This window comes from Alosa alosa, chromosome 12, assembly GCF_017589495.1.
Source record: "Alosa alosa isolate M-15738 ecotype Scorff River chromosome 12, AALO_Geno_1.1, whole genome shotgun sequence".
Lineage (NCBI taxonomy): Eukaryota > Metazoa > Chordata > Actinopteri > Clupeiformes > Clupeidae > Alosa > Alosa alosa.
The window spans coordinates 30,354,466-30,371,462 of record NC_063200.1 but is presented as its reverse complement, the minus strand read 5'-3'; the positions used below and the strand labels follow the sequence as shown (position 1 = coordinate 30,371,462).

At 43.6% G+C, this 16,997-nt stretch overlaps 1 protein-coding gene across 3 annotated transcripts in view; it reads right to left on the bottom strand.

Annotated features, from left to right (window-relative positions):
• Positions 1-13,941, bottom strand: part of atp2a2b (ATPase sarcoplasmic/endoplasmic reticulum Ca2+ transporting 2b) — a 41,259-nt gene extending 27,318 nt beyond the window's left edge. The window contains exons 1-6 of one of the 3 annotated variants that reach the window (XM_048258765.1): positions 13,408-13,941; positions 12,964-13,175; positions 12,174-12,191; positions 11,985-12,067; positions 8,064-8,168; positions 1,493-1,631 (exon numbers count right to left, since the gene is read on the bottom strand). In XM_048258765.1, coding sequence (XP_048114722.1) covers positions 1,493-1,631; positions 8,064-8,168; positions 11,985-12,067; positions 12,174-12,191; positions 12,964-13,081 — 463 coding nt within the window. In that variant the 5' untranslated portion in view covers positions 13,082-13,175; positions 13,408-13,941. The remainder of the gene's footprint in view (positions 1-1,492; positions 1,632-8,063; positions 8,169-11,984; positions 12,068-12,173; positions 12,192-12,963; positions 13,176-13,407) is intronic. The other 2 variants (XM_048258767.1, XM_048258766.1) reach the window with 2 other exon arrangements.
• Between the last annotated feature and the right edge of the window lie 3,056 nt (positions 13,942-16,997).

The window sequence follows — 16,997 nt, the reverse complement described above, 5'->3', positions numbered from 1 at the left end:
CTCCACAAGAATGCCTTAACATCCTGCTTTCTGTTCTCTATTCATGCCCCCAGATCACGCTCACCCATCAGTGCACAGACTCGTACACACACACACACACCCACTCACGCTGGGTATTGTGTGTGTAAAAATTCAATCCTGAGTGACCTGGACCAGCTGTGTGTTAGTGTGCAGTTTGTTTGTGTCTGTCTGTCTGTCTCTAGAGTGTGTTATATAAGCAGCTGCCTCACCTGGGTGCTACTAATGCAGGGATTAGGAGGGGACGGGGTGGGATATGGGAGAGTCTGGTCTGTAATGCTGACGGATGAGAACATACCGACACACACACACGGGATCCGGCTCACCACAGCCCCAAGCTTCTGTCCACACACACACCCAAGGTCATGATGGTGCAAATTGTACAGTGAGGCAACTCTTATCCTCGATCGCTCGCTCCTAGAACAAAACCAGCTACATTCTTCATAGAATCAGAGAGTAAGACCAGTGATCACCAAACGGTGCCTAGAGGACCAGACCAGAGTGTACTGCATGTGTGGCAGACGAGATACTTTAACATCTGTGGCATCCTCAGACTATACGGAGAGGGGATTTAACTTCAAAGGGAAATATGCTGAATAAGACCACTTCAAGAGAGGGGGGTTAATGAATAATTAGTCTCTCTTATCAACCCTCAGTTAGCTGCAGCAAATTCAATAATCCTAAATGTGGGGGGATACTTCAGAATGTTTTGGTTTTGAGGGGCTAACTGCATTTATGAATTACCACAGGTTACAGTTATTAAGGAGGATTCACTTCAAACATCTGCTCTGACTGTACAAGTGGTTCTGGGATTACATTTGGAGGAAGGTAGGGGAAAAAAAAAAAACAGGGCACAGCAACAGTGTCAGAGTGACTAAGAACTGCTTTGATGTGAAACCTGTTCGTCTGCAGCTTAGCTGAGGCACCTAAATCCCTCCCGCCCCCCCAAAAACCTAGTCCCACCACACACACACACACACGGAGTATAAACACACTTGAGATGCATTAGGCTTGCAGTAGTAGTGTAAGCCTGTAGAGATTGAGGAAAACCAGTGCAGGCGACAGTTGTGAGGCACTGGGGGATTGGCTGCCTTAGGCTGCATTGCGAGGCATTAATATCAGATACCCAAGAGGGAGAGGTGCTGGGCAGCCTCAGTCACTTCCAGAGGCTGTGCAAGGCCAGGGGGCACCTCATCATGACAGACAAGAGATCACAGATATCTAAACACAAGATGGGCTCCATTTGTTGTGCCACAAGCAGAAGCAATGGCTGATGTTTCTGTTTGATTTAATAGGCGATACATATGGACACTAACATTCTTAAGTCCTTCTGTCCTAAACCCAGATGTGACGTACTGTGAACTTACTTACCATCACTGTATAGCAAACCCACAATATAAAACAGCTTCATCTTTGAAGGGAGTGTAACTGTGTGTGTGTAAGAGAGGGAAAAGAGAAAGAGATGGTTTCTTACCAGCCACCTCCACAATGTCTCCGGGGACAATGTCTCTGGCCTTGATGCGCTGCACACTCTTGCGATCCTGTCGGTACACCTTCCCCATCTCTGGCTCGTACTCTTTCAGGGCCTCAATGGCATTCTCTGCATTTCGCTCCTACAGAAAAAGATGGGAGAATGTTAAACATCAGTTTTTTTCATTGTACCAGGCCTACTGTATGTCAAAAGCAAGCTTGGATGAAGCTGGGAAGGATTAAACACACGGTTTCCACACCATGGTAATCAACTGCGATAATTATGATATTTGAAATGAAAATGGTAATTGTTATAATCAACATTTTTTTATTACGGTTTACCATTATACCGGTAATCGTTACATCCCTATATCCGACTATCATATTTCATCAAAAGTGCAAGGCATTTTATCACAGCATTTTGAGCATTCCAGTAGCCAATTTAGATGGAATGGGCCCAACACAGAATGCTAAAAATGTCATCACCACAATCAAATCTTTGAAATCAAGAGACAGGAATACTTTGGGTCTTAATGTAATAACATGGCCTTAAAAGAGAAAAAACATGACCGCAACAAAACTCTTAGATGCCATCAAAATAGGCCAAAAACAAGTTAATCACAACCAGACCCATGATGTTGGCAGTGATGCTTTGCAGGCAGAACTGCGGATGAGAATCTGGGAAGCGCATTGTTGTACTAGTTTCGCCAAACCAAACAAACAGCAAAAAATAGCCCTGCCTTTATGGGGTGAGTGTGCGTGTGCGTGTGTGTGTGTGTGTGACTGAGAATCTGTGTTTGTTACCACAATGCATTCCCCCTGTTCCAGCCAGCCTGGGAATGCGTGCTCATAAAAGCCCAAAGGTCAGAGCATGGCATCAGATATGACGCCATTCAATCTGGCCTAGCCTCCCTCCCTCCCTTCCAAACCTCCATTTTGGAGTTCCTGGAGCTGAATGACCTTTCCACGACCTTTCCTGGTTGAGTGGGATAGTTCCCATGGGACTGGGCAGTGAGAGCACCCTCTGGTTTAGGTTTTAGCAAAAGACTTAGAGTCTTGCTTTTCAAACAGCTGGTAGCTTGAATGAAGATCACCTACTTGGTCTGAAGCACCATAAGGGAACCATTAAGGCACAATTTGGTAAGTGTGTTTTGGACAGGGAGGGGTTAAATCAAACGTCAAGCCAAAAACGCCACTTTGAGTAACAAAGGCAGAACTGAGACCAATGTCTCAATAGAGTCCCACAATGACTGGGGACACAACAAAAACAAACTGACGGAGAAAACAAAACTCTTCTAGGTACCACAACGCATTTTAAGAGTCATCACTACGAGTTCAGGTCTAGGCTTAAACCTTATGTAAAGACCACCATAAAGCACCAGGGCACAGTAGACTCTTTGTGCCGCCAGTGTTCACCATAGGCTATTAGATGCACATGGAAGTGGAGGGAAGTGGCACCAGCAGCGGTGACTAACAGTTGGCAAACAGACTGTGGTCAATGATTCCCACTTACACAACAAAGGAAGAGCAAATAAATACAAATAGAGCAGAGGACTCTACATGGAGCTGTGCCACTGGGGTTCTCTGCGGCAGGGGCAGATGCAAGCCAAGAGTCCCATTCAGAAGCATCTCCAAAAAAACAGAAAGGGAAAGGAAGGAGAAAGCCCTCTCCGGGTTTGGGCCATACCCAGAATCACATACGGTACTAATAATAGACTTAACCAATTTTTCAATTTGCCGGTGCCAAATACAGTTGGGCCACAGCACACTGAGGAAATGATGAGGGATGAAATAAAAAGTGATGGTAATGACCAACTCTGGCTGGTCTGCCGTCTTCTGTGTGCAGAATGTTTCGGCATTTCAGAACGATCAGCTTGTGCACGCAACCATTGCTTAAGGCACATGGTACTGTGCCGTTATACACTTACGAACGTATGAATACTCTAATCAAAACAAAGACTGTGGCTCCCAATAACAAAGGAGCAAATAAACAGCTCCATGGGGACCAAGTTATAGCTTTGGCTATACACACACACACGGGCATGCCAAGGTCTTAAAATAAGCGCGCACACACACACACAGTCTTCTCCAACAGAAGGCAAACACCACCACCTTTGGGTGCCTCCACCTGATCTGCACAGAGACTGACCACAAGATTTAATGAGTGAGTTTACAGGGTTCTAAATCTCTTCACAAGCCAGTCCAAGCGCTGGTGCTGCTGCTGCTGCTACTACTGGAGGGGGATGGGTGCCTACTGTTCCCAGAGCCAGAGATTTACAACACCCCAGATCTCCACCTCAGGTCAGCCTGACTGCCCTTCTGTAGAATGTGGAGGCAGGAACCATCAATTCGGCATTACAGGCTAAGGGTCTAAGGGCCTGTCCACACGGAGACGCTTTTTAGGTTAAACGCAGAGGTTTTGCTTCGTCTTGGCCGAGCGTCCAAACGAATCCTGTAAACTCACTGCCCGAAACCGCACTTTTCTGAAACCTGGTCCCAGAGTGGAGAAATCTGAAACCGAGTTCGTGAGACAGCGAAACCGCACATCCGGCTTGCGTATCGATGATGTCATCACCACACCTCAGCTGCCCTGGACTTGCACTTATAGTATTGCCTAACAATACTAGTTTTCATACATGACATTACCTACGATTACACTCCGTTAAGATAAATATCACAACTGATGTTGCGTGGCGCCGATAGCTTATGACTTGGTGGACTGACCACTGTTTTTCCCGGTGTTTTTTTATGCATTCTAGCTACTGTCAGTGACGCGAGAGAACTTCAGTTATTAGGAAAGTGCGGTGTAAGTTTAGGCTACATTAATTTGTGCGTAGTGCTAGTGTCATTCATTTATTTTACATGTCTTACAACATATATACATGCATTCATAGTCGAGTGAAATCAGATATAAGCATACAAAGACGCTTAGAACTCACGTTAAGCCGATGGTAGCACACTGAATGCGAATGCACGATTTGATGCAGGCAAAAGTATTGACTGTTACGAACGAAGGTTTTATAGCAATATTATGAATGTAGCGACAGAATAGAACTTGGGTAAGCCTTGCGTTTAGTAGCCTAATTGCGGTGATAGCGAAAACTAATGTGAATCACGGACTATCCTACAACCAAAGAAAGTAAAGGTGATTAGTAGGTCTACCTGCGTTAGCCAAATAAAGGACGGGACTGCACCCTTCACAAACCGTAAAATAAAGTTTTAGTTTTACAGTTGGCTACAGTTGACAGTTCACCATCAGTCCACACAAACAATTCTGGTTTCCTTGCACTAGCCATTTCGCCGTAGCCTATTCTGTCTGTTTTAAAGCGCAAGTTTTGGTGAATTTCTGTAAAGACACAGTGCCACCCTTGGCCTGGGAAATGAAGTAACGTGTTGAGTCGTGTTGAGATGGATCCGTTTGGACGCAAATATTCTTGATACGGTTCCAGGGAAGACGGAGGAAAAAAAGATCGGTTTGGTACGTGTGGACTAGGCCTAAATGTGGAGGAGAACAACAACCCTTTGCTTTCATGCCAGGAGTGTTACACCAAGCATACCAAAATGTGAGCGATAAAACCTTTTCATTCTAAACCTAATGAGGCCCTTGCTTAAAGCAACAACATGCAGCAGTACATATTTTGAGGTGCGTTTATAGTCAAATACTTTTGGTATCCTCCTCAAAATGTATGGTGATGATATGGTCAAGTGAAGGACACATCACCACTAAGCTCCTAAGCTATAGACTGTAGTTTTGTGGGGTGCAGGTTGGGACGACCACACATGAAGGTTTTCACAGCACATCTAAAGCAATATCGCCAAGACATGCCAACTCTGCGGTTGATGGTATTAAGCGTTTTTGCATTCCTCTTAGCTAGTGTGCTGGCTTTAGATCAAGTGAAAGGCTCACATAAGGCTTCACAAGGGCCCCAACAGGCCAAATGCAGTGCCTAGGCGGTCTTCAGAAAAGCTTCAGGCAAGAGTATATCAGCACATTTAGGTGCTTCAGTCATGGAAAGAGGGTACCTACCTTGTCCCTTGGCTTTTCTATAATTCTGTTTCATATAAAAGCCTTGCAACTAGCCCACGTGAAAATCAATTTTGGGTTAATTCTTTCAACAGAATTACTCTTATGGCTCTACCATGCACTGCTTTCTTTTTTAGAGATGGATGATTGAGCCTCATAATAGCGATCAATATAATCAGACAGAGAGAAATGTGGTTATTAGTATAACAAGAAATTAGGATGTAAAAGCAGTGGCAGAACTTTGTTTTTGTTAAAACAAGGTTCAGTGGACCCCTCTGTTTTAAAAACCCTGGCCTACCACCACCATTATGACATAGTGTGTGGTGATGGCTTTGCTCTTGAGCTTCTGCCACTAAGCTAAATAACTTCCCAGCCATATTTCAGGAAAACACTGGAGATTGTTCCTCACTAAGGAAACCTTACGCCAGAGCACACAATGCAGAACACAGCGCCAATACACCAGCCACTGCATGCATCCATCTCGAGGATAAGGAACAAGAAAACAACAAAATTGGTGTTGCTTAAATACCTGGAGCTAATCGAGTTTTCCTTCAGGTTTTCCAGACATTTAAGTGAGTTTTGCCTTCTAGGTCTATATCAGGAGCACCAGAATTGGCATCACCCTGAGTGCTCAGTAGAACAAAAACTCAAATGATGCAAAAAAAGAGCATCACTACTGCATGTGCGCAAGACACGGAAAGCAAAGTGTAACTCCCAGGCCTCTCAGGGTGTCCCGCTTAATGAATGTGGATCAAACCTAAAATAAGACCACAACCCAGAAACTGGGCCAAGGATTTGAGGGCTTCCATGACAGAGTAGGGAAATAGTCTCTCTCTCTGCAGAATTAACTAGCTTTTGGGCCCAGGAAGTGATGGCATTCCAACTATTGGGAAAGATATGCAACATAAAATTTTGCTCAGGAATCTGTGCGCATGAAGATGCAGGCCAGCTCCAGAATCAAGAACGCTGTCTGAAATCAGACCTACTGCTCATCCAAGTCACACTTACGGGCCAAATTCAGTAAACTATCGATTAGAGAGCATTTTGCAGGCCAGGACTGGTGACCGATCATTTGCGATCACACTTGAGCAAAGCACAGTCATACTGTGCTGCACAATGGTGAAAACAGTAACAGAGATACAAGAGGTGCACCAGCTGAATGATTAACTATGCAACAACCACATGAAATTAAAGACCGGAAGTGAACATATGCCTTGGAGGAGGGGAGGGCCAAACAAATGACTCATGTGAGAGAAAAGCAGAAGTGTAACGGACATTTTGGAAAGAACAGAAAGCCTATTTAAAGCCTTTAGGGGAGCTTCACAGCGTTAATGGTGATAAGCCATGGGGCTCGGAGTTCTCACAGTCCCTCATCTCCAGGCGACTCTGTGGCCTGACGTGTTTAGATTGGAAACAGCTGTGCGACCAGACCCCCCAACAAGAGGAGTCCACATCTAAACTCATGTGGGCACACGAGCACTGCGAACATAAGCCACGGCATAGGGAGGGCTGAGCTCAGCAGCGACAGCAGCCAGGCTCAGGATGCATCACTGATGTGGGAACTCGTCCCCGGTTAAGGCCCGAGTCGGCATTATACAACCCCAGGATGAATGCAGTCACTGACAGCTCCGCTGTGATTCACCAAGCAGAACAAAACGTCGGCTTTACAACACTGGCCTTGGTCCAAAGCATGCACATAAGAGGCTATGAAGCTAAATGCCAGCATTCATCTGCTTGCATTCTAAAGAGTGAGCCCCACTCCTCATACATAGCCCTGACTTAACTAAGCCTGGACAGATCATGTCTCTAGTATCCAATTAATTAAGGTGAGTGGGGGTAAGAGCCAGTGACAGAAAAGGTGTGTGTGTGTGTGGCTCCAGACTAACTTTTTGCATTGGTTGGACTGGTGTGCCCCAACTTTTTTTTATTTAGGTGCACCCAAATTTTTCATTGCGCCACCTTTAACACCACAATTTCACGGTCACCTTTTTATCGCTCTCCATATACATTCCGTGTCTGAGCTGTTGTCAGAGCATGGACCGCTACTTATTACATAACAGCTGCAGGTTAAAAGCTGCGTGTGTGTGTGAGGAGAAAAGACACATAGGCTACGGGAAGCACCGACTGTCATTCTCAAAAGTATATCAATACTAATACAATTGGGTATTGTGTTGTTTCTAATTTCAGGGTATTGCGATTCTTTTGTAGTATTGGTGCACCAGGCAACACTAATCAAAGGAGAACAAATGCTTAGTTTGTGGAGACAGCAGATACAAGGAAAGTCTAGGCGCTCACCCTTAGGACGTTAAGATGCACCAGTGCAACCCAGGAAAAAATTTAGTCACAAAGTGTGTTTAAAAGAGAGACAGGGTAAGTGTGAAATCATGCAAGTACAAGCTCTTCCTGGTATCCAGGTGCTTTCAACCACCATTTACATGCAGGGTCTTATGCAATCATTTGCACACACTGTTAAGCAAAACTGACACACCATCCACAAATCAACATGCCCACAGGTGTGAGTGTGCAGGTGGGTGGCAAACATTACACTCACCTGCCACACACCAACAATGGCGTTGGCGATGAGGATGAGCAGAATGACAAATGGCTCTACGAAGGCGGTGATGGTCTCCTCGCCCTCCTCAAACCAGGCCAGCACCTACATGGGCATAAAAAACAGCATTATTATTCACATTTCTTTCTCTGAACATGTCTGACAATGGTTGGGCGTTTATATACACCCCCACCCCAAACCCACACACAGACCACAACCCAGCCTTTGAAAGAAAGCTGAGAGAGCATGTGCAAAAGGGCATGCCAGTTATGGCACGTCACACTAACGGTAATCTATCCAACAAGAAAATAGAAGGAAGAACATTTCTGTGCTAATACAAGAGCAGAGATCATACATGGCATTAGACAAAAAAAAAAAAAAACAAGGTGCTTTATTTCAAGGAAAACTCCTCCAAAAATGTGCCTTCTTGCAACATTGACGAGCAAACCTCGGATCAACTGTTAGATAAAAAGCATCTACGTCAGCCAAAGACCTCAAGGGAAAAAAAAAAAAAAAAAAAAAAAAGACCGTGCGGGGGAGCAGTAACTTTGCGGTTATTTTGTTGTCGGTGACCGTGCAGAATGGATATCAAAGACCCCCAACAAGGCTCTGCCTCTGGCACTTTGTAACCAGAGCCTGAGCTGACCCCCCCCCCGGGCTGGAGCAGTGTGACGCCTGTCGCCAGCGCGCTGTGTCCTGACTGCCACGACCCACCTCCCCCCCAGGACGGCCCTGCAGGCTTAACGAGGCCGTGGCATGTTTAATTCATGCCCGCCTGCTGCCAGCGCCAAAAGGACAGGAAGGGTCATCAGGTGGGTACGGCCGGGGCCAGCTTATGGGTTGCAGGCCACAGGGCGCTGGCAGCTACTCCAGCTGAAGCTAGAGGTCGACTTTACACCACACTAAACCCACCCCCAGTTGTCTCGGTTTAGTGTGGTGTAAGGTCGCTACAAAAGCAAAGCATCTACCGAGCATCAAAGCCATCCAATTTCACATGTTCCGCACTGACATTTTCATTGGACACAGTTCTTACTGCAATGAGCACATTGAGACACAGACAAAGTAGTATGATCATAAGATTTGATCCAGCTGCGAGATCCGTAAAACAAGCCTCTTAAGAGCTTGGACTTCAGGCAGCAGTGTGGCCCACTGAGGTTGACCTAATTTCTGCCTGTGGGCAACTTGAACTTCAAACTGTGCCAATTTGGATTCGGCCATTGTAAGAAAAAAAAAAAAAAAAAAAAGAGAGATGGGTGTACACTACCCTAAGAGTAACCAATCGAGTCTATGACATAACCACCAAGAACACTGGCCTCCTCTCAGTGCCCAACATTCAGCAGAGATCGTTAAAATTAACATTCAATGCATATCCTCAGCCCTCTCAATCTGTTCCGCATCACGCAAATGAGCCACTAATTTTGCATTCTCCGTGGGACTCCAGGGAGGGTTCATTTCCATACAGTCCTCTTTCCTCTCCCCTCCCTTTGCTTCTGCACCAGCAGTTGATCCAGAACAACCAGAAAAAAAAAGTAGTTACACAATGACTGGCCACATCCTTCTGATGAAATTACTCACGCATGTTACCTCATCTACAAGCAGAAAGCGAACTGTTCTCCAGGGGACAACCAATGTACACATTGTCATGGGATTACATGGGGGCAAATAAATAAATAAATAAATAAATGAGTGAAATCCCTCTGCAACAGCTTTTCACCTGAGAGACCTTTTGTTTTTATTTTAAGCATGACTGAAGAGACATGATGCAAGGATGATTCAACAGCTATTGTCGATCATGTACTTGGCTCGTTGAACAATCGCTGCATTGATGGGCAGATATCCTGACAACACTTATCTGGATTGAGTCACAACTGTGAAGATGCAATGAGAAAAATGATGCCAGGACACTTGATCTTGATTATTCAAGCGCAATGCCAGTTTCTGGTGTTTTCATGAATAATTTTCTCACGTCAGGGAGTGCTCCTCTTTTGAGTGAACCAAAATGTTACCTTAACCCATAACAAGCGATTAACTCTAATACATTTCTTTGGGTTTATTTCACCAACACTCTGTCTGAAAAATTTCAAGATTAAATACTACTCTCATTTTCTGTGCTCCCTTCAGACAATCACATCCTCGGAGACCCAATCTGGGCCAACTTTTGAAATGTGTCACACAAAACTCTCCTACTGCTCTGTGTAACCTACTTTCAAAGAGCAGCCAATCAAATCGGACACAAGCCTTTTAAATATTAGACCTTGGGGATCTGTCTGCTCGTTAAAAAAACAAAGAGAGAGAGATCATGAAACCAAGAGCTATTGCTAACCTGTCACTGGCACCAGACCGTTATCTCAAAATAAGGTTCAAGACTTCAATCAAAAATATTAAATGTATCCTCACTTTTATGAAGGTATTCATCTTATGAATGCACAGAGTTTGCAGGCGCTTTAAGTGGGGTGATGGTTTGCAAACTGCAAAGTGCTGACTTAAGACAACACAGACCCCTGGGGAGTGTGCGGAGAGGCAAACCAGTCAACATGAGAGACAGAAAGAAGACCCAGTGGTCTCTTTATGTGTAGCCACAATTAGTGTGTGTTTGTGTGTCTGAGACTGTGTGTGTGTGCTTGTGTGTGAGAAAAGGATGTGTGTATGTGTGCTTGGCTGAGTTAGTGAGACGTGCATGTATCAACAGCCTCATTCAAAGCCAACATCACAAGTGAGTATGTAGAGGAGTGAACGGTGTATGTGTGTGACCATCAATGGCAAGCCAGTGATCCAGAGACTGGATTCCAGGCCATTACCACCATAGCCCCAATTCAATCTGTGGCAATATGCTTGCCAAGGAGAGGGGGACAAGAATCTAGTTATAACAACCCATTAGTGGAGTCCTTATTTATACCTTCCCACTTTCGCTCTCCCTCTCTAAGCCCCAGACACGGTCCTGTGCACTGTGTTTACTTGTAAACACAAGCGTCACCAACAGTCACCATGTTGCTGGCTGATACATCAGACAGCAGCAGAATGGTGAGAATAGGGCGGGTGGGATGATTTGCAGATCAGCACTGTCGGGGACAGCTGGGAAAGGAACAGGGTCGGGCACAGGGACCACATGTGCACCTGCTCACCAGCGACTCACAGTAACTGGAGCCTCATCAGCGGCATCCTTGCCATCCTGGGCGGGCAATGCTCTCTAAACAGCCTGTCAACGCGATGTGCTCGTTGCCATTCCTTCAGAGTAATTTCAGACCACACATACATCCGTGGCTTATGCAGTGTCAAGTCCTGCAGTGTCAAGTGGTAAAGCCATTACTCTGCCCACACTAATGCATTACGAACACAGCTAATCACTTTTATTCTTAGCACTTAGTAGTTTTATTGTCATGTACAAATTAATTATAAGTAATGACATTCTTAAGCTCAAGAGCCAGCTCAACTTAAAAGGATAAATTAAAAGCAGAAGGTGTATTTTGTGAGTATGTGTGTGTGTGTGTGGTGTGTGTGTGTGTGTGGGGGTTGTGTGTGTGTGTTTGGGTGGGGGTTCTGAGGTTGATTAGCTATGGGACCAGATATTGGTATTTGATTATCAAATTCTAGGCTAGAATCAATTACCAAGACTATGCCAGCTGTAATATTTTACACCACCTTTCTGTTTTTGGACAGAAAGCTTAATGAAAAAATAAAATAATAAATAAAAATAAATAAAAATAAATAATAAACTTAGGCAACCGCAACAGTCTTCTACAAGTGATGAACCCAAAACTCTTTCATCCAGTACAGTAAATGATATAACATACTTGCCTATCAAATACTCTCTATTATAGTCACCCTGTTTAGGCCTACATCAACCTAACCGCACATCGCAATACCCTCCAGGGGGCACAACAACCATGTCTGTGATTAAGAAAGTTCAGTGTCTATACTTACAAAGGATATGCAGGCTGCTAAAAGCAAAATCCTCACTAGTAGGTCTTCAAACTGCTCTAGGACAAGCTCCCACAGAGATTTCCCTGGAAAACATAATAGGAATGTGTTAAGGTAAAAAAAAAAAAATTCTGATTAAATACCTTATAGGTTCAAACTAATAGGTAAATAAAAAAATTAACTAGGGTTTACCTTCCTCAGCAGGCAGTTCTGCAAAGCATCCAGAGGGCCACGACATAAACAGGAAAATACAGAAATGTTATTGGCACAGGGAATATTTTGAATGTCACAAAAAATGTGCTGTGGTTGACACTGGTGACATTGTGTGAACTTCAAACTAAGTTTAGAAGGACATTCAAAAATCAATTTAGGCGAAATTAACCTACATTTAACTTATATACACGTTCGAGAACTTTCCTTGTGTTATGGTTGAAGGCAACTAAACTCACACAGCAGTAAATTACACCCATTCATTAACTTACACCAACAGTAAAATTAGACATTTCAAGGCTGGATCAAAAAAAGAACTGGGGACCACTGTCAGTCACAAAGCCTTATCTCAAACACCCTTACATGTTGAACTGTGATATGCAAATCATCATCCCGCAAGAATAAGAGCCGGGCTAATTTACAAAGGCCGAAAAAGAAACATGAACTGTTTTTTTTTTTTTTTTTTATGGGCTAGTGATCATTGCACCGTAGCTCGACCCACGAGGGCGCATGCTACGCCATCGTGACGTCAGCGATTTCGTTTCTCTTGTCTTTCCTCCAAAGAACGCCGGTAGCTGAACACGACGTTGTTCATGGTGGTTAGCTAGGCCTTCCAACTCTGTAGTGTAACTTAACGTTGGTTAAGACTAAATGATAAGTAAACCTACTGGCAAATAGTTACTAAAGGGGACAGGACGTCAATATGACAAATTATATGAAAAGTGATCAGCCAAGTTTATGTTAGTTCACCAAATGTTAAGAAATCACTTACCGTTAGGTCCATATTTCTCTTTCTGCTTTTTCACTTGATCCAAACTGAGCCCCGTGCTTTCAATTACATTGAAGTAACTATAAACTTCCTCCACTGTCTTCGTGTGAGCGTTCTCCATAGTGGATGGCCGCTTGATGACAGTAGTTTTTCACTGAATCAATCCCTGCCGCCTCCTCGAGCGAACCCCTACTAACAAAATCTTGTCAAAATATCTGCGACAAAAATAAAAGGAAGAAAGTCGCAAAACGTTGGCCAGGGGTTAAGGATATAGAAATTAGGTACAACTCTTAACCAGTCTGACTACTTCTGATCATCTAACGTTATCTAATTGCGAAACCATGCTAGCTAATGGTTAGCTCACTAGCTAACACTGGCTACAGCTAACGTTAACGTAAAACGGAGTCGGCACACTCGTTACACAAAAGAACGTGGAGAGCTAATTACCACAAAATAGAAGAGCAAATTGATCTGTATATCTGTCGTTTCCGAGCACCTTGGGAGTAACTGTTAAAGTCGGTTGTTGACTTCCCTCGTCCTTGTTCAATTCTAAAAACAAATTATGAGGTGGTGAATGCTCCGGTTCCCGTCGTATTTTCAGCTCATTCCTTGAGTTGCAGTTGGAAGGAGCCGGGACGCACTATCACCATCAGCACCAATCGCGTTTCTCTTCTGTCCCTCTCGACTGATCCGCATGCACTGTTCGGTGTCCGCATGTGGAATGCTCTCATTGGCTGGACCAACTCCGGAAATCCTTTTTCTTCCCAAGTCGGTTTCTCAGTTCGAACGAATCAGCTGACCCCTTCATGCAAATATGTTAGCTTAGCCTTTGAGGATTCCTTGTAATTGGGTTGCAACTTGTGTCAAACTAAAGAAGTGCAAGATAGGATTCCGAATATCACATTAAGCCAGCCAGGAACTTGTACTTACAATGTGAATCCAAGAGATGGAGAATTTAGGAAATGCAACCCCACGGAACGCATACTTCAAAAATGTAACAGTATAACCTACGCATGTGGTAACAACGTGTGGGTTCCTCAGTTACTTTGGCAGTGCTGGGACAACACAATCTCCAATGTGTGATGTGTGAACACTGCGATAATGAGACCTAAAGTCGGGGCATGTAACCCTTCACCTCAATGCTGACTTAACAAGCTGGTGGTTAGGCTACTATTTATGTTTGTCTCAAGGCGCCAGCGAAAAAAAAAAGATGATTTAACAATATGACAAATAATAGTGTCAAACTAGAAAATTTAATTTCGAGGAAATTACCAGTGCATGAAAATATAAACATACTGTATATTAACATAAAATGCCAAACAAACATTTTTTGGAAACAGTTGGCAGGAGTCATAGTTGATAACAACTGACAGTTGAAATGGCCGAACAGTTAAACAGTTGAGTAGTTTAAATAGTTAAATTATTGTAGTGAGGACATGTATTTTGAAACAGTTGTGGGCAGAGGAAATAGTAGTCTTAAGAGAGCCAGATTGTATGCTTAAAGCCTGAGACAGAGTATATAGTTTAAAAGTTGAATGTAGATAGTGTAATGGATGTTGATGGCATATTGTTTAATGGGTGGATGTTTAATGGGTGGATGGAATGGTTTGAAGAGGATGAATGGATAGAAAGTTGGATGGAATGTGCCTTATATCCTTGTAGAATGGAGAGACACAGAGAGAGTTGGCCTAGTTAAGCAGAAAGCAGTTGATACAGGTGCAATCAGTTTAACTGGCCCTTTGATGGGTCCTAGTAGTGAGCAGCTGGAAGTTGATACAGGTGCAAATCAAGTTAATTAGTCCATTGTGATGTCATAGTGCTAATGCAAAGTCTATGGGGAAAAATAAACTTGTTTTTTATTAATATCTCAAAAAGTATAAAGTTTACAAAAGTGAAAAATACATTCCCCACATGTCCTTTTCAAGACCTACGTTACAAAGTTTGAACGAAGTTTTTACGTTAAACGGTTAAAGCTGAATTAGATGCAGAAATTTGGTGGGACGAAGAAGAAGAAGACTTTGGATAACAGAACAGTGCATTTTCATGCACTGTAATAATATTTGACAATATAATAGTGTAAATCGAGTAGGCTACATTGTTCCCTCCTAATCCATCGAGCTGTTAAAAAAATAGTCTGGTCGACAGTTCCTTTAGTAGAAGCATATTTTTATTTTGTTTTCTTTAGGGCAAGCACTGTGCTATTATGCTTAACCCATAAGAACCCATGGTGGGTGTCACAGCCCCTTTATGTTCTGACAAGTTTATAGTCAGCTTTATCTATTGCTTTTAACTCATGAGAGCAGAGCTATTAATTCTGTATATTAGGGCTCATATGAAGTAGATCTGGAAAAAAAAAAAAGTCATCAGCGTCCCGTAAACGATGATGGAACTGACAACAAGCAGGCATCCCCAGACAGCATTTACATCTGTGCCAGATCGGTTTTTGAATCAGCAGATTCGCGCAGCAGTCGCACTCACTATGCAGATCTGCACCAACTTTGCGCCAGACTTGTCTGTAGCTTCTGACCCAGACAGCATTTACATCTGTGCCAGATCCGTTTTTGAATCAGCAGATTCGCGCACCAGTCGCACTCACTATGCAGAAGACTTGTCTGTACCCAGACAGCAAAATATATTTGGGCCAGATTTGGTCCAGATCTGCATTAGCATTTGGCGCAGATCCACTAAACGGACCCCGGGGTCATTTCTTCCAACGGGCCAATACCGGAACAGGTTGGAATTACGGATCAGAGACAGATCTGGGCCAGAACTGGGACAGTACAGTTTTATTGCCATGGCATTTGGTGCGGATCTGGCCCAGACTCATATTCTACATCTGGGGCTCATCTGGCCCTTGTTTGTGATTTATATTTAAGCTATCAGACAATTAAGACCCACACAAATACCCACACTTTCAAAATGTTTTTTTATTTTAAAAAAGGCAAAAGAGAACAGTGTGTCCGCTAGCCTAACAACATAACACAAACCAATATGTGAAATGTAAGCGTAATGTGTTTTTTTAATTTTTGCTACTTCATTGGCTTATGTTGATAAACAAACTCCGCCAAACTTACTGAAAGAAAAGAAAATGTCATGTTAACATAGTCCGTTGCATCTAACCGGCTGATGTCCAATGATGATGACGGCGCTCAGCTGTGTCGGAGGATGTAAGATTACTGGCAGTCTGGGGAGCACTGAAAGTACAGTTGGGCGATCCTGCAGATCAGCAGCTCGGTGAACTTTGACAGCGACAGTTTGTTGTTTTGTGAGAGTTCTTCGACGTTAGCTAGGCTACTCAATCCAGAGTGCAGCAGGCTGCTAGCATGGCAGCTCGCAGGTCAACAGCAGTTCCTTGGTCGCGGCAGCGGCAGATCTCTCGCAGAGTAGGCTAGCCGTTCTGAGAAATATTTTCGAGCAGACGGTGAATTGCAGTGCCGTTCACGGATGTCAGAGGACCAGGGCAAAAACTAGCCCAATTGGACTAACGTTAACGTTAGGCATCAACCTGCGATTCTTGCTCACTGCTCCTGTGAGACGTACAAAAAACACACAAAGCAAAGAAACAAAGAGTAAATATTAGATTCAACATCCAAAGATTATTTATTTTATAACAGTATAGTATGCCAACGCATTGCATCCTTCATATTCAGTTTGGTAGGCAATCGCAAAAAAAAACCCTGCTTGAACAGGCCTCATCCACTTAACATGCAAAGACCTTCGATAAAAAGCCTAGTGTTTACTGCCACTCTAAGTTTTTCCACTTAGTCTAGGTCCTGGGTAAGATTTGTATGCACTTCATTTAGCGGAGAATATCTAAACTGTTATAGACTAATATGACCCCATTGAACAACGTGGGATGTGTGGCAAAATCTCTACCGGGACTAAAGTCCTGAAAATGACCACAACAGGGATCACACTACAGGTGAATGGGACTTTTTTTCCCTTTATAGATATCTCCATACATTTCTACCAGATTAATATATAATATATAATACTTTTTGTATTACACTTTGCCTAAAAAACAAAATAAAATATGC